Source organism: Diadema antillarum, unplaced genomic scaffold (assembly GCF_040938485.1).
Source record: "Diadema antillarum isolate AM-2024a unplaced genomic scaffold, OU_Dant_1.0 scf00000163, whole genome shotgun sequence".
Lineage (NCBI taxonomy): Eukaryota > Metazoa > Echinodermata > Echinoidea > Diadematoida > Diadematidae > Diadema > Diadema antillarum.
This window is the reverse complement of record NW_027271052.1, coordinates 2879355-2903303: the sequence shown is the minus strand read 5'-3', so window position 1 is coordinate 2903303 and position 23949 is coordinate 2879355. Positions and strand designations below refer to the sequence as shown.

Genomic DNA, 23949 nt, shown 5'->3' with positions numbered 1-23949 from the left:
TTTGCAAATGATTCTATCCACTTTTTAATTTCCTAGAAATTTGCTTTTAAATGCTCTATAAACGCGACTTTTGTACTCCCCCTCCCCCGCTCGGTCGCTTCGCTCCCTCGCCGAGGATCTCAAACCATCACGTCAATGTGCCCATCCCCGTCGAAATTTTGCCCCCCCCCAACCAGACATGTTCCGCCGCGCTTGGGGCGCGGGTGGGGCTGCACCAACCCCCCCCCCCCTCCCCCCCCCCCCCCAAAAAAAAAAAAAAATATATATATATATACATTGTATATATGTTTGGCAAAAAAAGAGAGAGAGAGAGAAAATAGAGCATGCAAAGTAATTAATATGCTTAAAATTGCAAGCTGGCAATTATAAAAATTGAAAATCTCCCTACTGTGGGAGGGGGGATACCCCCTCCCACACCCTCCCCCCCCCCCCCCCACTCGCTTTGCTCTCACTCACTTTGCAATACCCAGCTCAACCCTTAAACCCCCTCCTTGGAAAAAAGCTAGATCCGCCCTGGAGTGTGTATGCAATATGAACTGTAATGAGGAAAAAGATAGTAAAGTCAATGAGCCTGGTATGTTTGACATTTTTATGGGGGGGGGGGGGAGGGGGGGCAACATGACTGTTATATATTCTGATGATTGAAATGATCACATGATATTTCTTTGCTGCTAAAAGACATTATGTGGTACACACACACATGTGCATGCACAAATGAAAAAAAAAAAAAATACCGTGACATCATAACTTGACCAAAAATTTACCATCTATTTTCAGCCTTCTTAGTTAGTTTTTTAAGAATACTGATCGTCTTTTAATCAGATTGTGTTATGTTATCAATTGTATGTGAAAACAAACAACCATATATGCCCTATGGGTTAGAAATGTGAAATTGCTCATGTTATTAAAATGCTTGTGTGTTTGTCCTATAGGCATCATAAAATGAAATGTTTTCCTAGTTCTACAGCATACTCCTACGTACACACTTTGTTTTTTCAGTGTAGCAAAAAAAAAGAGAGAGAGAGAAGAAAAAAAAACAACAACTGCTGTTCAAAAACTGCTTAAATCCAATTGTGGAGAGCCAGTGGAGTAAAATGGAGTCAAATGGGCCTGAGCTTTCAATCCTAGCAGAATCTCTGTCAGAGGCAAAACGACAAACAGGCAGGGAAAGCAATCATATAATAGGACTTCACCCATAAAGAACAGTCAGAGACTCGCTAGGGACACAGAACAAGGAAAACAAAAGGGGAGGGTAGGAAGTCATGGGCAAGGAGCCCAACAGGTATAGGGAGGGGGATTAGAGTGGGAGGTTGACAGACAAAAGGCTGAGGAGGGTCAGTGATGATCCAGATCTGAGGACCAAAGGGGGAAACCTTGAAGGAACAGGATGAATAAGGAGGCAAAATCAAACAAGATAAAGAACAACAGAGGATAAAGAAAGGAAAAGAGTGAAAAGCATGGGGGGGGGGGGGGGGCTGAGCAAGCAGTGAGCCTTAATAAGGTGTACCAAGAGGAGGCAACAAAATGAAAGTGAGTGTCAACCAACCAATGCAAGTTCTCAATCATATCAAAGGCAATAATAATAATAATAATAATAATAATAATAACAATAATAATGATGCTGATAATGATAATATTAATAATGAAAATGATAATAATAATAATAATAACAAAATAACAATAACAATAATAGGGACCTAATAATAAGAGTAATAATGATATTGATGAAAGAAATAAAAATGATAATTAAAAAAAATATGTATAAATATGAAAAAGGGAGGAAATACACAAAATCCCTGGGAGAGAAAATGCATTTTAGGTTGAAGCTGGCATAAATACGCATAGAACCACATTCAATTTCATTTCATGAATCCGGACTATCTGTGCAGATCAGACATCTCCCCTTTTGCTTTATATTCCACAATTTCTATCAAACTTTAGTGACCACTTCATTCTGAAAGGAGTTTGCCTGTGTTGCAACAATTTTTTCCAATCAGGTCGTACAAGACAACAGCAATGTATTAGTTGAAAATGTGACAAGCATTATTTGAGTTTGTGTCTTTATCAAGATAATGCCGTTTCTTGAAGGTGTGGTGAAGGCTAATGAATTCATGATAATGTAAAGCTACATAGTACATGTATGTTCTTTTAAAAAATTAATTATGAATGTATTTTAATCTGTATTCATAGTTTTTAGGCAAATATCTCAAACTTTGGTACACATGATGACTGTGATATGAAAAAGTCCATGACACATCTTTGCAGTGTCCTGAATTGGTTGCTATGGTAATGGCATAGCAAAAATAAAGGATGAAGCATGATTATTAAACCTTATCACAGGATACCAGTAATTTTCATGAATTTTGCCACTATTGTTGGCCTCGATAAGAGAATGCAAGACACTAGGTTTCCTTGACATGGTCATGGCCTGTTGTATTATAACTCAGAGAAAACCTCCCAGAGAGAAGGAAACTGGATGGAGACAGGAGTACCTGTATACAAGGTAATCACCTTCATACAGTAATACCACATTTTGAGGTTTCATTTTGAGCAGAAATACTACCTGAAGCAAGAGGAATCATTCTGAAGGTTACAGCTCGTTATTCGAAAGGTTCGTTATTCCGAAGGTTCTTTAGTCCTAAGATTCGTTATTCTGAAGGTTCTTCATTCCAAATTTCATTTTCGGATTAACAAATCTCGGGAATAACGAACCTTCGGAATAATGCCACAAATGTTAAGACTAACGAACCCTTTTTCATTTTCGGATTAAAGAACCTCTAGGTATAGGGAATTTGCGAATTAAACGAACAGCACCCCATTCTGAAGCTGGTACTAAAAAAATTAGAGTACATGTAGTTTGATCCACAAGACTTTGTAAAGGATGGTCCATCGGTCAGTCCATTGCAAAGTCTTGTGGATCAAACTACCCTCATTTTTTTAGTAGTACTTGTACATTGTAAACCTAAATCTTGGCAGGTGTAGCCGCTAAATCACAGGCAGATATGCGCGACACCTTTTCCTCCCTATTAATTGATAACTGCAAACTTTATGAAAATCATGCATCTAAAGTTGTGGATTGAAATACTGTATATTCTCTCAATTGGCAATTCAGTTGTATGTTTACAATCAGTAGGCCTATATTTTAATGTGTAGTTGTGCAAGACACTTTTGTGTGAGTGTCAAAAGATGTCTTGCCACTGTAACAACATTTTTGTACAAATCATTAAAAATTGTAGAATTCTCAAACTACTACACTGTAGTATGCTGGTTTTCAAGAGATTCAAGCAAAAATTGACTCAATATAAAGTTGTGCAAGATATATTAGTATACAAATGCATTCGAAGGTGTTTGCCATGACAATTGTAAGCCCTACATGATGGCCCAGGAAATTACAAAAAGACTTACAGATCACACTTCTCCAGTTTTTAAGTGATGACATAAGTTTAATAGCACACATTGGTCATGTTAGGCTCAATGTAAAGCTGTGTATACCCTTAGGCTGCGTTAACATAGAAGAATTCAGTATTCGTTATTCCCTATGCGTCGTCAAGTCGACCCAGTACACCATCACCCGCACCATCCGAATGTCTTCCTCCTACACAACCATCCCAGCAATCTTATTAAAGGACAAGTTCACCTTCATAGACATGTGGGTTGAGAGAATGCAGCAATATTAGTAGAACACATCAATGAGAGTTTGAGGAAAATCGGACAATCCGTTCAAAAGTTATGCATTTTTGAAGTTTATGCTCAGTCACGGCTGGATGAGAAGACTACTATAGCTTGTGATGTCATATGAGTACAACTATATAAAGAAAGTATAAAGAAAATTCAAGATATTCTCACTTTTCTCACATAATAAAAGAACACTCGACTTCTCTCTTTCAGAAGTCAGGGGGAATAATATTACCCCTAACATAAGTCAGTAACAAGTCAAGAAAATGTGCACTTTATTTAAAAAGTCAAGTTTTGTGAAATTCTCTTTTTATTTTCCTTATATCGTTGTACGCATGTGACATCATACACTGTAGTAGTCTTCTCATCCAGCAGTGATTGCACAGATATTTTAAAAATTCATAACTTTTGAACGGATTGTCGGATTTTCCCCAAACTTTCACTGATGTGTTCTACTAACATTGTTGCCTTCACTTAATCCACATATATATGAAGGTGAACTTATCCTTTAACAATTTCTAAACTGCATCAGAATGTCAGTCTATATGATTATTTTTGCTAAAGGGCAAATCGAGACCAAAGTTGTTACCATTTCAAAATCGAAAGACGGTATACGCTGCTCAAAAATCGAACAAGCGCGATTCCCACTATGCTTTACTATTCTGTGCTATTCGGCATATTCAAATAGTGCCCTCTTACCCGTGTTAGAAAATCATATCGTTCGATTCAAGCTATTCGCGTGCCCTCGAAAACGCGTACCGTACTATACCCGAATAGTATACTTCTATGTGAACGCAGCCTTATAGGCCAAATTGCATTTGGGGGGGGGGGGGGGGGGCTTTATGCACTGCTAGCCACCTTGCACCTGCCACCAAATATCCCAGCTGTGGAGTCCTGTTTACATTATAACATTTTAATCAGCACTGGGGAGAAAGTGTGTTGCCATGGCAATAGCAAATTATAACCCTTGAAGTGCGGTAATGGACTAACAAATTAGACTTAATTTGCCATTTTTTTCAATTAGAAATTACCAGATATATGGAACACATAAAAAATTGCTATTCAAAGTGCAAGATACATTTTTAAAGAGTAAAGTGTGGTGTCATGGTAACAGCACATTTCTGATGGCCTCAAAATGAGGAATGCCATGCAGGGTCATGAAATTCTTTTCCAATTTGTGCACATTCAATCTGTAGATATAGTAAGTGTTATGATATTTTTTTGAGGTCAAATAGGCACCAGTACTTCAAGAGGGGGTATAAATCATTTTGACAATGACATTTCTGGTTTTCGTTTATACTCCTGTCTTTAAAGGGCTATTCAGCAAAATTTGAGGTTGTTCTATCTAGATACCAGATAAGTAGATTGATGAGCTCACATCAAACTGGGACATATAAAATAAGACAAGGTGGAATTTAAAATGCACCTTTGTTTATGCCCTGATAAATGAAATGTGATGAAAATTAGTCATGTCCAGACCCAAAATATGTTGTGAAGAAAGGTGTGACATTGTTTTCTGTGATGAAACTAAGGTTTAGAGAGATCTGGATGGTTTGATGGACTTTAACGTGGCCTTAGGAATTTAGGATAATGTTACACCGTAACCGATGTGTAGTGAACTGTCTGTAACGTCAAACAGTTTTCACAGTTTATATCTTTGACAAAGACAGAATTTTAAGTACCGTACCATACAGAATTTTTTTTTTATTATGACCATAATTCTATTTTAAGAAAAAAAAAAGTACCTGTGAGTTTGACAGAGAGAGACAATGTAACCTGTATCATGCATACGTAACAAAATCAAATTAAGATATACATTTCTGTTTTTCTGACACAACTCTGCCCAGGGCATTAGAATGATGTTCTATGCAGGCCTGGGATGCCCCCCCCCCCACCCATCCCCCTTTTTTTTTCTTAAAAAGGATCAGTTCAGATCATATCATCAACTTCAGAGAAGCACTGTCAGAAATCACCAGTAAATATAAGTTACAAGTGTTCAAGTGTAAGTTACAAGAATTTTTTTTTTTCTTCAAAATAGTATCTTTGGCAAAGACCGAGAGAGAAGTGCGTAGAAGAAAAACAAAAAATAGAGGATTACATATTTGAAGTTTTCAGACAAGCTAAGACAGCCAGTACTTCATGTACTCCCTGTTCTTTTCTTTTTCTTTTCTTTTTTTAATGAATGCAAGACATGCAGGGCAATCCTTTTTTTTTTTTTTGGCAAAAACAGAAATAAACAAACCAACCACAAAAAAAGTAAAAGAAAAAGAGTGAGAAATCTTATTTCCTTTTTTGTCACTATCTTTTTCCCCCATTATTTGTTGACAGTACAGTAGTACAGTACTGGTCCCCACAGTACTGTATCAATACGGAGTCAGGTTCTCCATATAGACCAGGAGCTGGCTGCTGGTCAATTTACCCCATCAAGCCCAAAAGGTTTGACCCCTCAAAGTTACTGGGGCCACCCCCCTAATTACAAAACTGGGCGTCAGCCTGATACCTGAGGGCGGGGTCGTCCCCCAGGGACCCCCCCAAAATGGCCCCCGGCGGGTGTAATTTACCCCATGGAGCCCATGGACCAAACCTGGTCTAAAAGAATGGCCTAGGGGTGTACATAATAAAAATATAAAAACTGACAAAATATCTGGTCGGGAAAGGGGTTGCCAGACCGTCCCCCCCTGGGCCCCCCCCCCTGGCGGGTGTAATTTACCCCACGCAGCCCATGCACCAAACTTGGTCTAATGAAAGTACTATTGGTGTACATAATGAAAATATAAAAACTGACACGATATCTGGTTGGGAAAGGGGTTGCCAGATCCCCTCACCCCCCCTCACCACCGCCCATTACGCCCCTTCGTGGGTTTAATTTAGCCAACAGCACCCATGGATCAAATTTGGCTGGGGGAAAGTAGGCCCCACTATGGGTGTGCAAAAAATAAAGATAAAAGCTGACAAAATATCTCACTTACAAAGAGTAATCAAACATATCCCCTACCTTTGCTACCCCCCCCCCCCCCCCCATTTTTTAATGTGAAGGGCCTATACGGTTTGGAAAGGTATGAATGAGCGTGTCATAAAAAGTAATAAATGGAACTTCTTGAATTAAGATGAAGTTATGACAACAGAAGCATTGTGTGTGTACATATATCCACATGCCCCATCCCACTCCCTCCCCCAAAAGAATGGAGTTATCAATATCTACACTAGAAACATACTCAGACAGTGCAGACCTTTGCCAAGCAGCTCATTTCCACCCATCCACACATGCTAAAAACTGCCAAATTTCCCATATAAAAGCCTTTTGCTTTTAAATGCCATCAACTTCCAGCTGTGTGGTAGTGCATTATACCTTGAGCACATGCCTTTACCTTTAGTGCGCATGTATGCAAACCTCAAATTAATGCAGCTTGAACTCCCAATTCCATTGATCTCATCTAGCTGCCATAAGATGAAAATCATCAAAATTTCATAAAGATTCCGGATCACTACCAAAATTTATATTTATCATCTGTTTTTAAAATGTAATTGTGTTATTATCATCTTTTCATACAAGTTTCATCCAAATGTGTTCTCAACCTTTCAAGTTGTTTTGCATACAAACAATAATGCAGACAATACTATATATAAGTAACATAAAACCTCAGGTGGCAGAAATAATTACAACTGTATCCAACATCCTACAGTTCAACTGTGTTACCATGCATGTGGAGCGAGCTCATGTACAACAGTACAAGAAACTGTATACCTGTGATACAAAATTGTACATGCAGTGGGTGCATAGGCCATAGTGTGGTTAATTGCATGCATATATTTGTATGTTGTATACATTTTACTTGTTGCATGCAATTATACATTTCGAAGATCGGCAATACGTGTATCATCAGTCTGCAAACAATAAAAAGGCGGTGTTTTCCTGACCTTGGTAAGTGAACTGGGCTTTCCTATTGTAGGTACCATACTGGTAGGCCCCTATGACAGTAGTACATGTATTTCATTACTGGATGACAATTGGTGTCAGTAACAGAGCAAACAAAGAATGGTCAAGAGTCTAGATCTTGGACTAGATCTAAGTCTCAAATATGCTATGATATGGCTAGATATCTAACGTTCGACCTATATTTCCTATACATGCTATAGCTCGTAGAGTACCTAGTACTATTTGGCGAAACCAAATGAACTGGAACAGGGGATGGATTATCAGTGAGATGTAGTGTATCATGAGTCATAACTGAAAAACCAATAAATAGAACATCAATGTTCTCAGCCTATATAAGGTTAAGTGTCAAAGGTGTGCATTGCTTTAAATTTGCATAGAACACTTAAACTCTGAATTTGTTAAAGTCACTGCACTTCCTATCATTCATAGCTAGAGTCAAAAAGGCAGAATTATACTACATTTCAATTTCTCTATCTAATAGACAACTTTGACTTTAGGATTAGAAATAGCCTTATTGATAGCTATATGTATCATAAATGTTGAAGATGCACATGTTCCAGTGAATGAATACTTGCAGAATTGGGTATGAAGATTAGGCAAATAATCTGAAACTCTCTTTAAATATAGCAAGAGAGTTTCAGATTATTTGCCTAATCTTCATACCCAATTCTGCAAGTATTCATTTACTGGAACATCTGCATCTTCAACACTTATGATACATATAGCTATTAATAAGGCTATTTCTAATCCTAAAGTCAAAGTTGTCTATTAGATAGAGAAATTGAAATGTAGTATAATTCTGCCTTTTTGACTCTAGCTATGAATGATAGGAAGTGCAGTGACTTTAACAAATTCAGGGTTTAAGTGTTCTATGCAAATTTAAAGCAATGCACACCTTTGACACTTAAACCTATATAGGCTGAGAACATTGATGTTCTATTTATTGGTTTTTCAGTTATGACTCATGATACACTACATCTCACTGATAATCCATCCCCTGTTCCAGTTCATTTGGTTTCGCCAAATAGTACTAGGTACTCTACAAGCTATAGCATGTATAGGAAATATAGGTCTAACGTTAGATATCTAGCCATATCATAGCATATTTGAGACTTAGATCTAGTCCAAGATCTAGACTCTTGACCTTTCTTTGTTTGCTCTGTTACTGACACCAATTGTCATCCAGTGATGAAATACATGTACTACTGTCATAGGGGCCTACCAGTATAGTACCTACAATAGGAAAGCCCAGTTCACTTACCAAGGTCAGGAAAACACCGCCTTTTTATTGTTTGCAGACTGATGATACACGTGTTGCCGATCTTCGAAATGTATAATTGCATGCAACAAGTAAAATGTATACAACATACAAATATATGCATGCAATTAACCACACTATGGCCTATGCACCCACTGCATGTACAATTTTGTATCACAGGTATACAGTTTCTTGTACTGTTGTACATGAGCTCGCTCCACATGCATGGTAACACAGTTGAACTGTAGGATGTTGGATACAGTTGTAATTATTTCTGCCACCTGAGGTTTTATGTTACTTATATATAGTATTGTCTGCATTATTGTTTGTATGCAAAACAACTTGAAAGGTTGAGAACACATTTGGATGAAATTTGTATGAAAAGATGATAATAACACAATTACATTTTAAAAACAGATGATAAATATAAATTTTGGTAGTGATCCGGGAATCTTTATGAAATTTTGATGATTTTCATCTTATGGCAGCTAGATGAGATCAATGGAATTGGGAGTTCAAGCTGCATTAATTTGAGGTTTGCATACATGCGCACTAAAGGTAAAGGCATGTGCTCAAGGTATAATGCACTACCACACAGCTGGAAGTTGATGGCATTTAAAAGCAAAAGGCTTTTATATAGGAAATTTGGCAGTTTTTAGCATGTGTGGATGGGTGGAAATGAGCTGCTTGGCAAAGGTCTGCACTGTCTGAGTATGTTTCTAGTGTAGATATTGATAACTCCATTCTTTTGGGGGAGGGAGTGGGATGGGGCATGTGGATATATGTACACACACAATGCTTCTGTTGTCATAACTTCATCTTAATTCAAGAAGTTCCATTTATTACTTTTTATGATACGCTCATTCATACCTCTCCAGACCGTATAGGCCCTTCACACTAAAAAATGGGGGGGGGGGGGGGGTAGCAAAGGTAGGGGATATGTTTGATTACTCTTTGTAAGTGAGATATTTTGTCAGCTTTTATCTTTATTTTTTGCACACCCATAGTGGGGCCTACTTTCCCCCAGCCAAATTTGATCCATGGGTGCTGTTGGCTAAATTAAACCCACGAAGGGGCGTAATGGGCGGTGGTGGGAGGGGGGGGGGGGGGGGGGGGGTGAGGGGATCTGGCAACCCCTTTCCCAACCAGATATTGTGTCAGTTTTTATATTTTCATTATGTACACCCATAGTACTTTCATTGGACCAAGTTTGGTGCATGGGCTGCGTGGGGTAAATTACACCCGCCAGGGGGGGCCCAGGGGGGGACGGTCTGGCAACCCCTTTCCCGACCAGATATTTTGTCAGTTTTTATATTTTTATTATGTACACCCCTAGGCCATTCTTTTAGACCAGGTTTGGTCCATGGGCTCCATGGGGTAAATTACACCCGCCGGGGGCCATTTTGGGGGGGGGGTCCCTGGGGGACGACCCCGCCCTCAGGTATCAGGCTGACGCCCAGTTTTGTAATTAGGGGGGTGGCCCCAGTAACTTTGAGGGGTCAAACCTTTTGGGCTTGATGGGGTAAATTGACCAGCAACCAGCTCCTGGTCTAATAGCTTGTGGGTAGTGTGGTAGTACAGAGAATTTGGGCTTGCAAGACAAAGACTGTAGCCTGGTCGTCATGTTGTTGATGGCTTACTTATGAATCAATACAGTGACGGTAAAATTTCAGACACTTTTCAAACCATTTAGTCAGTATAACATCGTTCAAAGTTAAGAGAAAGGTATGAAATAGTTTCATTGACTGGAATTTAGTCCAAATGTCGAAGAAAAGATCACGGTCGACTTCGTAGCTACGCAGCGACACAGCTCGCTCCACCCATCGAGCGAGCACCACGACTGCCAGCCCTACGGCCCGCGGGGCCCGCGGGCCGGTATCCCGTTCTGCTGGTATCGGTAGTAGCGTGAGCCACTCTCAGCAGCGTGCCGCGGTGTGGACACCTATCGAACGAAGACGATTCGACATAGATATATTTGTTTCATTTTTCTTACTGAAATTATTCCTTTGCCCATAAAATGTCACCAAGGATAGAAAACACATGCACCTATATGAAATACTATATTTTATTGTTGGTTATGAGCATCTTATGGAAATTTCTCAACAAATTTCACCTTACCAAACAGGATGTCGTCACAAGTTGGGCTGGTATCGGTGGAAGGGGGTCTGGTGGCCAGGGAGCGAGCGAGCGCCACGCTCAGCCTAGCCTCTCAGCTAGCAGCTAGCTAGCAGCGCGCGTCCCACGATATGGAAACCGAACAAGTACGAACGAAGACGAATCGACATACTGTAGACATTTGTTTCATTTTTCATACTGAAATGATTCCTCTGCTCATGAAAATGTCACTAAGGATAGAAAACACGTATAACTATGTAAAATACTATATTTTCTTGCTGGTTATAAGCATTTAATGGAAATTTCTCAACAAATGTCACCTTACCATACAGGCTGTCGTCACAAGAAAAAGCTCCGTCACCGAGATTCTCAGAGCAGGGAAGATACCGTGAAATATTGCTTCGCAGCATCAGAAAATAAATAGGAATTGCCTTAAAAATGCGATAAAACATTTTTTCATACATCATTCCACTAACCTATGCCATTTTAATGACTAAAATGTGTTTCATTCTGCAAAAATCTGGCACAAATAAAGTTGGGTCGAGTTGTCCAATCGCAAACCTGACCCTGGACAACTCGACCCGGTCGAGCTGTCCAGGGGTAGGGACGACTTGTCCAGGGACGACTTATCCCGCGGTCGAGTTGTCCAGGAACCATGCATGTCCAATGTGATATCCAGCCCATCCAGCTCTTTTTGACGCAATCGTCCGGGCCGCGCCGGCGGGCCGATCATCGCCACGCCGGTCAGCAGGGCAGCGGGAGCGCAGCTGACGACATGACAGAATCCGTGCTAACAGTGCAATCAAAGATCGTTGGTGCAATCAATGCACGACGAGGTGCATGGTGGTGTCCAGATAGCAAGAGCTGTTTTAATGTTTGGTAGGTGGTATTCATCCATACTTTTTTAATACTTGGGTGTAGAGACTGGAAGCAAAGCTTTTTGTCCCTCGTTACTGTTCTGTCCCGTCCGGTTCTCCATCTCAATGTCCAGTGTCTTTTCATCCAGGGAAGACTAGTGCGTTGAATTAGTTTATGCCCGGTGTGGTGGCGGTGGTTCGTAGGGTAGCATCAAAATTCATGACTTCCTTTAGGTACAAGACATATACACTTCATATTGAGAAAGCAGACTGCCCCGGATTAGAATGAACATGTTGTTTGAGAAGTTTGAGATCATGCCCATTGTGTCTTGTTGGTGAACTACTGGCCTGCACTGGCCAACTGGGAGAATTTTGAAGGAATTGCTCTGCTCTGTCAAAGCCTATTCAGGATTTTGAACATCTGTATCAGCAATGGACAACAAGTCAGCCCTCTGGCTCTGCTGCCTTCTGACTGTACCGGTACCTATCCATAAGCCAAAGTGGATACAGTGCACTCCCGTTACAACGAACACGGTTATAACGAAGTAAAACTTCTGGTCCCAAAATTATCGCCATTAAAGTCTATGGTACAAAATTTGCTTATAACGAACACGGTTATAGCGGAATTTTCGTTATGACGAAGTCTTTTCCGAGCACCACTGACAGAGAGAAAAAAAAAATGTGCTCCGTTATAACGAAATGCAGATCGCTTTCGAAACTACGTAGCGGAACAAGGCATTTACACTCGACAGCGTCTCTGCATGGGCGAACGCGTCACATCACTGTGTGTTCGCTTGGTGTGTTGCGCACAGTTTCCAAGGGGAACTTGCGTTATAACTATTTGTTTTATTGTTCACATAGCTTTCCAGTGTTGACGAATAATCAACAAACAGAATATCATATATGCGTGGCTTCCTTGTTTTCGTTATGTATTGTATTTGTTCGATTATAATGAAATTTCATTATAACGAAAGAAAACTGCCGGTCCAGAGCATTTCGTTATAACAGGAGTGCACTGTACCAGAGACTCCAACTCTCCCGCTTTCGACGGGAGATCTCCCGCCGAAAACCCATTTTTACAAAATCTCCTGTTCTCCCGCTTCAGATTTAATTTCTCCCGCTTGAAATGATTTCTTACTTTGTGTCATCGTATGTTGAAAATAAGCCTTAGATAGCATGAAATAATGTCTAGAACCCTAGAGCTGGACCCCGGCAACAAGGAACTTGGCGCTTTGAGCACATCAAGTTGCAGTCTCCCGTTTTCTAGGGGTTTCAGTTCAGGTGGGAGAATCTCCAGATCATCAGGTGCTTGGGGTTGGAGTCTCTGGGATAATTAATGCTGCTCTCTACCTAAGTATTTCTGGGTACATTGTATGTCCTCTGTTTCAAGTTCAGGAAAAAGTCTTCTTGCCCTTTCTGGACTTTTCTCTAGCATGTCTTCATCCCTCTTCAGTGTTGGGCACCATACCGAGTAATGTTACTATTGTTAGCAGTACCGGTATTCTAAAAAATCTAATGTTCGTACAAATACAATTGTTTTGTAGCAGTAACGTTAGATGTTGGTCGTACAATTATTTTGTAGGGAGAGAGAAAGCCCATTTTCTGCAAAGTTAAAAGAGATCTTTTTATCATTCCTACTTTGATGTCGGCTCTCTTACTTAGCAGCATCTGCTGCGTGTTTGCTGAAAGGCAAATCCAATATTGGGTCTTATTCCTCCTCATCATCAGGCAGCCATTCTTCCAAGGTTGAATGATTTTCATAAACTGGCTCCCCAAAACATCAGTGCAGTGGATTTGATTTTTCTATTGCTCCTCACACTGACACTCAAGACAGTTGTAACGTTAGACCTAAATTTACTTCACAAGCCAAATTCAACTTCTACTAGTTATTTGATAGTACTGCCATAGTGACTAGTAAGTGGTATAAGTGGTCTAAATTTACTGCATGAGGACCCTTCGTATATTGCCTCTCTCCTGTGCCTTGATGGAAAGATCGGTCTGTATCTTGTCGTCAGGGATATGTTCCGCGGAGACTAGTCTATGTCGATCTTTGTCTGGCTTCACAGAATTCCCTCCTTATACAGAGGAGAGCTGTAGGCGTAAGCATAATAAAATTATAAAAACCTCCTCTTGACAGACTGATTTTTCTCTCTGTCCTGTGCCCTACCACATAATATTATATCATAACTCAGTTCTTGCTTTTTAGAGATTTCTAGCTTCCCTTGACCTTGACACCTCCCCCTCCCTGGTCCTGCAGTGCAGCCCCCCCCCCCCCCCCCACTGAAAAAAAAAAAGTTCTGTGGCCCCTGAAGTATGTCATGTAGAATTAAAGTGTATTTAATGAAATATTGATATTGTTTAAAGGCTTGTTTTGTTTCATATGACAGGTGTGCTAGTGGATCCAGCTTTCAAGCGGAGAAAAAAGACTAAAAATGCAGATTTCAAGATGTCAGCCATGCTGCCGTGTCCTGCTGCTGTCCATGAAGCAGAGCTGTCTAGAGAAATATACAGCAGTCAGCTGTCTCTCATTGCCATTTGAGGCCAATTTAAGCACATTCATGAGACAACCTTTACAGTTCTACAACAGTAGAAATTCCTTCTACTCGGGTGTATCCTGTGCTTGTGACTTTTCATCTCGCTCAAGAAATAGAATGGTGCGTGAAAAAACAAAAACTCTGAGATTTAGTGCTCTGGAAGTCATCTATGGAGGAAAGGACAAAATACCAGATGAAATTGAGTGGGATAGGTCAGAGCGGCAGAGGGATACACTGCGTGAAGATTTGAGTGAAATGGAGGATGACTTCGAAAACATTGAAGATGGAACAACAGTCTCAAATTCTGCAAGAGCATCGAAGGTGAAGCAGAGGGCTTTCTTGAAAGAGTCTGAAGATTATCAAAGAGCATCAGTGGCATGCATTAGTATTGATCAGGAGCAGTATACATTGGCTGATGATAGACATTTAGATCACTTTCTTCAAAAACTTGAAAGCAGTGAGGAAAGACAGGAACTTTGTCATGAGGAGATCATGAATGGTCTGCATCGCCTGTTACGACTACCAGCAGAGAAAAGGCAAGAAAGAGTTCAACTTGCTGCTGTTAATAATCTTGCTGATGTCCTTTGTATCTCTATGGCTGCCATGACAACCGAGGAGTTTGTAACATCTTTGCTTGTATTCCACTGGTATGACATACCTCTTACCCCTCATCAAAACACCATCGTTGAAAAGGAGTGTCTGCGTCGGATGCCATCATGGGACATCAACACCTTGTTTCTGGTGACAGACTGGTGGATCTGTAAGAGTGGAGTGACGTCGTGGGCTTTTCATGATAAGATGATGGCAAGAGTACGGATATCTTGGACAAGACTTTCTCCTCGCCACACAGTCCAGGCATTCTACCTTTGTGGTCAGTTCAAAAGTCCAAACCAAGACGTAATGGAGAAACTTCTGCATCTTGCTGAACGCATTGTTGATAACCTGTCCCTAACTGAAGTTGCCACCATCTGTAATGGCATCGTCAAGATGTCCGGTAGGCTGCCTCCAAGGAGCATCCTCCCTACTGTCATCGCATCATCTCTTTCCCTGAATCTTCAACTTGAAACAGACCTAGACCAGTACAATGTGGTAACAATCATGAGGTTTCTTGGCAGGTCCTATTACTATGAGAAGAATCTCTACTACAAATTGGCTAGAAAGCTGGAACCTTGCATTGCAAATCTGGATCAGCTGGCACTTCCGCACATCGCTGCTGTGTTTGCCAGAGCACGACTCTTGCCAGAATCACTCTTTGCTGAAATCTTAAGGTGCTTCAACCACTCACGAGCAAGCCTGAAAGACTACTTCCTGACTATATGGGCGTTCTGCAGGCTGAATTTCCATTCCATGCAGTTTGAGAATTTCCTTGATGAAGCAATCACCAGGATTGAGAAGGAGGAGGCATGGACGAGAGAAACAGCTTTCATGTTTGTGAAGACCCTTGTACCTCTCTCCTTCATTGGACGATATCCTCAAAAGCTGCTGGATCGTGCCTTCAGCCCTGCATACCTGCTCAACTATAAAGGTACAATTTAGCAACCTACATGTAATTATGCGTATATGTGACCCGCTACAACAAAAGGATCCTAAAGTCGCTGACGGGTGAGCCGAGAAAATCGAGTTTGAAGTTAGATCACCAAAATCTGTCAAAACGTTTGGATTTCTGTCTGAACATAATTTTGTAGTCTAATGTATCTTCTATCATCTGCCGAAATTTCGAAGCTAAATGATCAAAGGAAAGGCCTGAAAATAGCATTTTTCTGGGCCATGATTGGCTTGCCCGTCAGCGACTTTAGGATCCTTTTGTTGTAGCAGGTCACACATGTTCAAAAGGAAATGTCAGTCTAGTTCGTTTGGGAGTATATGGAGGTCACAGTGAGGTAAAGTAAAGGCATTATACAGTGTAGGAAAGGCAATTTGTTACATATGGAGAATCTTCTTGTAAGGTGACCTCAAATGAAATAAGTGAAGAAGTGAGTGTCGTTTCCCCGACAAAAATTCACCAGTGGACGAGATGTTGAGGATTAGCTCACAACAGTTATTTAAGTGGCCTTGCATTGTTGCATTTAGTCTGACCTAACCAGTCTGACCTAATGGACAAACTTGAAATAATTAATGTTAAGCTGTTCATTGACTTTTGATTCGGTCTCTCAAAAATACCCTCTTGAGCACCTGCCTCTTGTTAACTAATCGCTAGCCCAATTTAGACTCGTCTTTACTTCAAGCTGTTACTTGTTACTTGTTGCAGTAATCCCATTCGCAGCTCCAAGGAAGCTATACCGCGATGCAAATCGTGTCATGTGCCAGTGGAGGTGCCAAAGTGACAAGGTTGTGTGTGTCTCTCTTATGTACAATAAAAGCAAGAGTGTCTGTGCAAGTAAAACATTGGTCCCTTTCTACAGCATGTGGGACCCAGCAGGAGGTTGCATCTTGTTGATGAAGGGCAGTGCAACCTCTCTGAACATGGCTGGGTTTGGAGTGAGTACCACAGATCCTGGTAGATTATTCCATAATCGAATTGACCTTGGGAAAGTTGCAAATTTGAATGTGTCTATTGTAGCTTTGGGTATGACATATTTGGATGGGTGGTCATGTCTGTATTCTAACCATTAACGCTACACTGTTGAACAATCTCTGAAAAGAAAAATTTATTCTTGTTGATTTGTCTGACAGGTCATGCTCCCTACGATGTTTATAAACATCTGTCCTGCCTAGATAGTTCTCTGTCATTGGAATGCCCAGAATACAGAGGCCATAGACTCCCTAAGGTAAGATTGTTCTGACTGGTATTTTGCACTATACATTGAATGTGCTGCTGCAAACATTGCCACTAACTTTATTCATCTTTGCATAATGTATATTGTCATAGAATTTAAACTGTATGCAAGGTGTTATTCGTTTTCAGGTCCTGAGTGATTTTTCTTGTTTGGAATGGACAATTTTCATGTCTGAAAAGTGAAAGTCACTACATGTTTTATACGTTGTATTAAAGGTTTAAAGATTACTGCAAAGTTTTTAGCAATTCCAGCATGATGCTGTCAAAAGACTGTGAAAAATATTTTCTCCATTTATCAGTTCATTCGAATACAGTTCTGTGCAAAATGTGGCATACATAATTTCTTGGTCTAATATTTGGCAATAGTCATGAGATATTAGTTGAATAATGCATTCTTTGACTGTAGTGTTAGATGTAGCATTACTAATTGTTTTGTTTTTCCATTTGTTTGCAGTCTTCTTGCTGTTACCAGGTACTGTATACGCTGTTATTTTCGCGTACAGATATTTTTACGAATGAGGAGGTCACGGACATTTTCGTGAGATGTTGTTTTTGCGAATTGACACAGAGGCCTACATAAGCGCACTACTACCTCAGCGTATGGCGACATTTTCGCGTGTTGTTAAATTCGCGGTCCAACTGATATTAGCGAAATTCACGAAAATTAAACCCTCATGAAAATAACAGCTTATACAGTACCATAGTCATTTGTGCATGTGCCATACTTGTCATCTTGTCTTCATGTGCTTTAATTTTCTGAAAGAGCTTACCATATTTTCCTGGCTTTGTACATTTATGGAATTATTCATTTTATTGAATGGGTTATCCTGTTTTGATACTATTCAAATAAAAAAGAATGGATAAAACCAACTGCTTGGTAATTTATTTCAAAGAAAAGTTTGGTACATGTATTTGGCAGTGTCATGGTAATATTTGTGTAGACTGAACTGTACAAAGGTGAAATACGTTCACTCTCAGTGACTGTATCAAAGAGATGTGAGACATTGTAACAATAATTAAAAAATGTACTGGTACATTTTTCTAGACTGATGCTGAGTATGCTAGTTTTGTACCACATGGATCTACCAAAGTCATCTCGAATCAGAACCAGGAGTACCGGGAGATCATCCAGCTACTGACGGAGTTATTAGGAGGGCATCAGTACCTACTGGTTCACCCTATCCTAGACCACATCAGGACACCTATTGGTATGCATTAAACTCAACAAAACTGGACAGAGTGTCAGAATGATGTATTTTGTGTTAGAAGCAATGATTACTCTTGTCAAAGATTGCTTGTCATTTGATTCATGCATATGAAATTTTCTTTCTTTCTTGAGTTAAATTCGCGAGTCTCACATTCAAAGAATTTAGAAGAAAATTGAAAAACAGAAAATTCATTAGACTGTAAATTGATAAGGGGGGGGCATAAATATTGTATATTATCTTTATGGACATTATGAACTTTTGGATTTCAGTTGATGATTATCCGAAGAGAAAGGAAATGGATGAGAAAAAAATTATACACACACCATTTGGGGTGCATCATTTTACTTAATTAGAAATAGGTGGTGAGTACAAGCCCAGGTCTAAGCCCCATAGTGATGCTGCTATTTAACTATTGGCAAAGGTATAAAAAAGACGAAAGTTTGTCTTGGATAGGAAGCTTAAAGGTACATGGTCCCGGTGGTTTAGTCAAGTGCGTACACGAACGCACGGCGCAAGTTTCCAATAGAGACCTACGCTATCGACTCCTCTTTAGCGATTACGCTGTGACCCCTTTCCCCCCGAGTCCGAAGAAGTCCGATCCACTGTAGTCAGTGATCCGATCACAGTTCGGCTCATGATTCGGCTGAGGGGGAGGACAGCTTTAGCAAACTTCTTTTGTGATGTCATAATAAGAAGCACATAATGCACGCACCCTAGCATTACTCCAGACTGCGTGATGCGCAGAGAAGACAACGAAGGCAACGTTACTTAGCAACACCTATGCGCTTTTAATACTCTTCCGACAGCTCGACTTCAGTAAATCTTCGTATCAATGTTAACAGTGATCGGCAGTATCATCAACAGCGCCCTCTACACTACCGGGACTATGCGCCTTTAAATACAGAAGGAATTAATGACACTTGGAAAATGTGTCAACAAAGTTCACATACAGTCTGACCTCTCCTATCTGGACATGTCGGGACTGGTGCTCATCCAGATAAGGGATTTGGCCAGGTATGGGAGACACAATATCTAATACACTCAGCTGCCTACCTAATGGTTTTTGTACATGTACATGCATCAATTTTGTGTGAACATGTCACCTCCTCCTCAGCTGGTCTGTGTTCAGATTTCTCCGATAGTTTGCTTAAAAATATCCTGTACTGTGCAATGATTTAATGAAAAGTTTTCTGCCCATGTTCTGGCGATGATTTGGGGGTGATGAATGTCTGAATGTAATTTAGATGAAATTTGATGTGAATGTATGTTGATTATGTTGGAAATGATATGTAATTCATGTGAGTTTGTGTAGGAGTTTTGTTTGAGTTTGAAATCTCCCTGTTTCCCATAATTATTAGATTGAAAAAAAAAAATCACGGTGAGATCACATCCGGATAATAGAGAGATCCGGATAAAGGGAGGCCAGATAGGAGAGGTCAGACTGAACTAAGAAAATAGAATGGACATGTTCTTATTCATTATGTTTCCATATTCCAGAAATGTAATCGCTCTCATTCTGATGTTTAGTTTTTCATTTTCCTTTCACTTGTCAAAGCTTGCAGGGTTCTCCTGTTGAGGTTTACTTTGTTCGGGTATGTTTACATTTTCTCTTCATTTCAGACATTGAGATACGGCTTGACAGGGAAGGACAGCCAGTTGATATGCTAAGCAATGCTGCAACTGAGGAATCTGAGAGAAGATTGGCCGTGTTGGTAGGCAGGCCCACCCACTATAAGAGGGACACCAGGGAACTGCTTGGAGCTCATGTTATGAAGAGGAGGCAGCTGAAAATATCTGGCTATGAAATCATTGAGGTGAGGTGATAAATAGCCTTGCCTTTTCTTTTTTTTCTTTTTTTTTGTATAGGCATGTTTGTTGTGAGTTTTGCCAAGTTGCAGTCACACCAGCTCTTTGTCCATTAAAAGCCAATCACAGGGACACATTCTGTTGTGTAGGATACACCTTTGCCAATATTAAAGTGTGGTTGTTCTTAAAGTTGAAATCACTGCTACATTCTGTAGTTGCATCAAATTTTGATACATACATTGTGTATTTTCACAAGCAGGAAGATTTTGACTGAACAGTATGTACATACAATGATTTCTGTTTTTTGTGTTAGGGTGATGTACATTGTAGGCGATGGGGTAGCTTTTGTTTCACAATGTAATACAAGTACTGTGGTGTGATACCTTAATTATACCTTGAGCTTCAATAAGGCAAGAATTTGTTTCTTATAGATATCCCCCGTATTTGTGTATATTGCACCTATGTACAATTACACTATACATGTAATATAATAATATTTGGCATACCTATTGTCCTTTGTACTGATTTAAATGGATGTAACAATTTGCTGTAGTAATACAGTGCTCTCCAATCACATTGAACAGTTATAACGAAATTCCGGCTACAATGGAATAAAAACTCAGGCTGCAACATTATCCTCTCTGTTTTTTTATTGTTTACTTATTCCGTTAAGCGAAATACGGATATAACGAACGAAAACTGCTGGTCCTGAGAACTTTGTTATAATGGGAGTGCACTGTAACTGATACTTATGAAGAGAAAATCAAGAAGACTGGTGATCTTTCTATGTAACAAATTTCCCACAGTGATTATGATGTGTGTGTATGTATACATGTGATAATTGTGAAACGGGTATGTCTACAATTATGTAGAGTACTAATTCCATAGTTACCTTTTTCTGCTTGTGTGACAGCTCCCTTTCTACGAGTGGTATCCCACGAGGAAAAAAAGCAGAGCAGACAGGATCAGCTACCTCACCAGCAAAATCTTTAACAGGTAGCAGTGTACACTGGATTCCTTGGAAGGATGGTTTTCATATCAGTGGAACTTTGCAACAACTCAACTGCTGCTGTCAAATGGCAGGAAGAGACTAATTTGTGTTATTTTATGATTGGAAGTCTGAGATCTTGGTGTGCCTTCATGCTACTTCGTGCCAATGTAATTGTTATCTAGAAAGCAAGGCAGTACTCTTCAACACACTTTCTCTGGTCTTGATGGAAAAAAAAATTGTGCTCTCCCACAAGCAAGCTTCACAAGCATCTTTTTTTAAAATTACTTTTAAACTCTGATCACTTGAGTTTATACTGGATCAAGATTCCTGATGTTAAACATGTTAAAATGATACTCAGCAGAGTCTCCCTGTTCGATGTGCCCTGGATCAGATTACACACATCTCTGTCCCCTTTTGCACATGATCATTTTCACCAGCCAAAATCTATTTCAGGGATATGACAAAGGATCAGTAGTATAATATATCTCCAAGTTAATCTTATTTAGTACAAATATGATTGGGTTAGAGGTCAAGCTCACATGAATAATAACCAAGAATATCTGATGGTGTCTTAGTAAAATTTGGTGGATGTCTGTATCTCCAAAAAGAGATAAACTGTTGATCTTTTTGGGATAGAAAGTCATAGGCCAAGCTTACGGGGATCAATTCATGCCAGCCTAAATCTACCATCATTGGCAATGATATTGTGAAATGTGATAGAATTTATGAAATTCAAACTTGGTACAAAGGTAGGATACAACAATCTTATCCTTTGTCTGCTTTGATGTTGACTCAGTGAAAGTCGGTGGTCAAAGTTGCGCAGTTTACCATCATTTTAGAAATGCATGTATGTGGTACATTTGTATTGAATGCAGTCAGAATCGGCATTATTATATGGGCCCACATCATGTAGAACTGAGGAATAGATCTGTTTCAGGGTTTACTTTGGGATGTCATGGGGTGGTTTTGCAACAACTTGTCTCTACCTAGCCCAGTATTACTGGAAGTCACATGATGGATTGTGTTTGTGTATAAAGTATTCAAATCATCACTTCCAAAAGCTTTTTTTCTCTGATCACTGAATGACAAATCCATTTGTTGAATGTACTGGGCTGGAATCTTTAACATGTCTGCATAATTATACCCCCGCCAAACGAAGTTTGATGGGGGTATATAGGAATCATTTTCCTTAATGAAGATGGGGATTGTGGTTAGGGGAAGACTTTGTTAGATGTATGTAAAGAAATTTGATATCTAGATTTTTTAGAATTGAAAGTTCACTTTTTGTTAATCATAACACATAAAAATTGTTTCTTTTTTATTGACAATGTATACTTTATTGGTAAATAACATTGTACTTTACACAAATGTTCAGTACTGCTATTTCAGCAGCATCTTTTTATTTACATCATATACATGTATACAAGAAGGAAACTGTGACACAGAGAAGTGTGTTTTTGCCGGAGAAATGAAATTCTTGCACCTACACAATTGCAATATTTTTTTTCAATAGATGTCACTACATGAATATTGTACAACAACAAAACACGATCAAACATGTATGAAACAGTCACACTATGTTGTATAAATTAGTCTTGAACAGTGCCTTGTCAACCCATTCTTTTCAGGAGGATTTCAATTTTAGTGTCATGCAACAAAGGAAGGTATTCAGTTGATGGTTGATTTATGGAACAGAAAACCAGATTTCAGTGTCAACTGAGTAGAAGAGAGTAAAGCTGTTATTTTTGTGTACAGACATTTTCGCGAGATGTTGTTTTCGCGAATTGACACCGAGGCTATTGTAAATGCACTCATACCTTAGTGCATGGCAACATTTTCGCCTGTGAAATTCATGGTCCAACTGTGATTCAAGAAATTCACGAAAATTAAACCCCTCAATAACATAACAGCTTTTACAACATGTACAGTGCACTCCCGTTATAACGAAATGCTCTGGACCGGCAGTTTTCTTTCGTTATAACGAAATTTCGTTATAACCGAACAAATACAATACATAACGAAAACAAGGAAACCACGTATATATATCATATTCTGTTTGCTGAATACTCATCATACACTGGAAAGCTATTTGAAATGTGATGGGACAACTGTATTACAATAATAAACACAAGTTCCTCTCAGAAACTGTGCGTGACACAAGGAGCAAACACACAGTGGTGTGAAGCGTTCACCCATGCAGAGACGCTATAAATGCTTGTTCCGCTACGTATTTTCGAAAGCAATTCGCATTTCGTCATAACGGAGCACATTTCTTTTGTTTTTCTTTGTCTGTGGCGCTCGGAAAAGACTTCGTTATAACGGAAATTTCGCTATAACCGTGTTCGTTATAAGCGAAATTTGTACCATAGACTTTAATGGTGACAATTTTGGGACCAGAAGATTTACTTCGTTATAACGAAATTTCGTTATAACCGTGTTCGTTGTAACGGGAGTGCACTGTATTTCCTCTGCTGTTGTGAGCTAAGATTGAAACCACTTCTACCTTTTAGCATGGAATAAAGCATTATATGCATCTGCTCAGCACATGGTTTCCTGAAGAAGTAACACTACCTTGCAGCTTAGACCCTAAATCTTCATACAGAATCTTACCATGTAACCTTAATCATGTAGCTCCTGTTACGCAAGAACTCTGGACACAAAAATCGTGACAATGTATAAATGCCACAACGGGAGTAAATAACTACTGTATAAGTGGATATTTTTGTGCAAGTAATTGTTCGCACTCTGCCGAGTAAAATGAATTTTGCAAGTTTTGAATTTCACGGAATACA

The 23949-nt window shown here is 39.6% G+C and overlaps 1 protein-coding gene across 1 annotated transcript; it reads left to right on the top strand.

Moving 5' to 3' along the window:
* Positions 1–14287: 14287 nt before the first annotated feature.
* On the top strand, positions 14288–21317 carry LOC139722321 (FAST kinase domain-containing protein 5, mitochondrial-like). Its single transcript, XM_071633631.1, has 5 exons — positions 14288–15901; positions 17050–17144; positions 18198–18360; positions 19981–20174; positions 21080–21317. The coding sequence occupies exons 1-5, from the start codon at positions 14323–14325 to the stop codon at positions 21164–21166; spliced, it is 2118 nt and encodes a 705-aa protein (XP_071489732.1). The 5' UTR covers positions 14288–14322; the 3' UTR covers positions 21167–21317.
* Positions 21318–23949: the final 2632 nt, after the last annotated feature.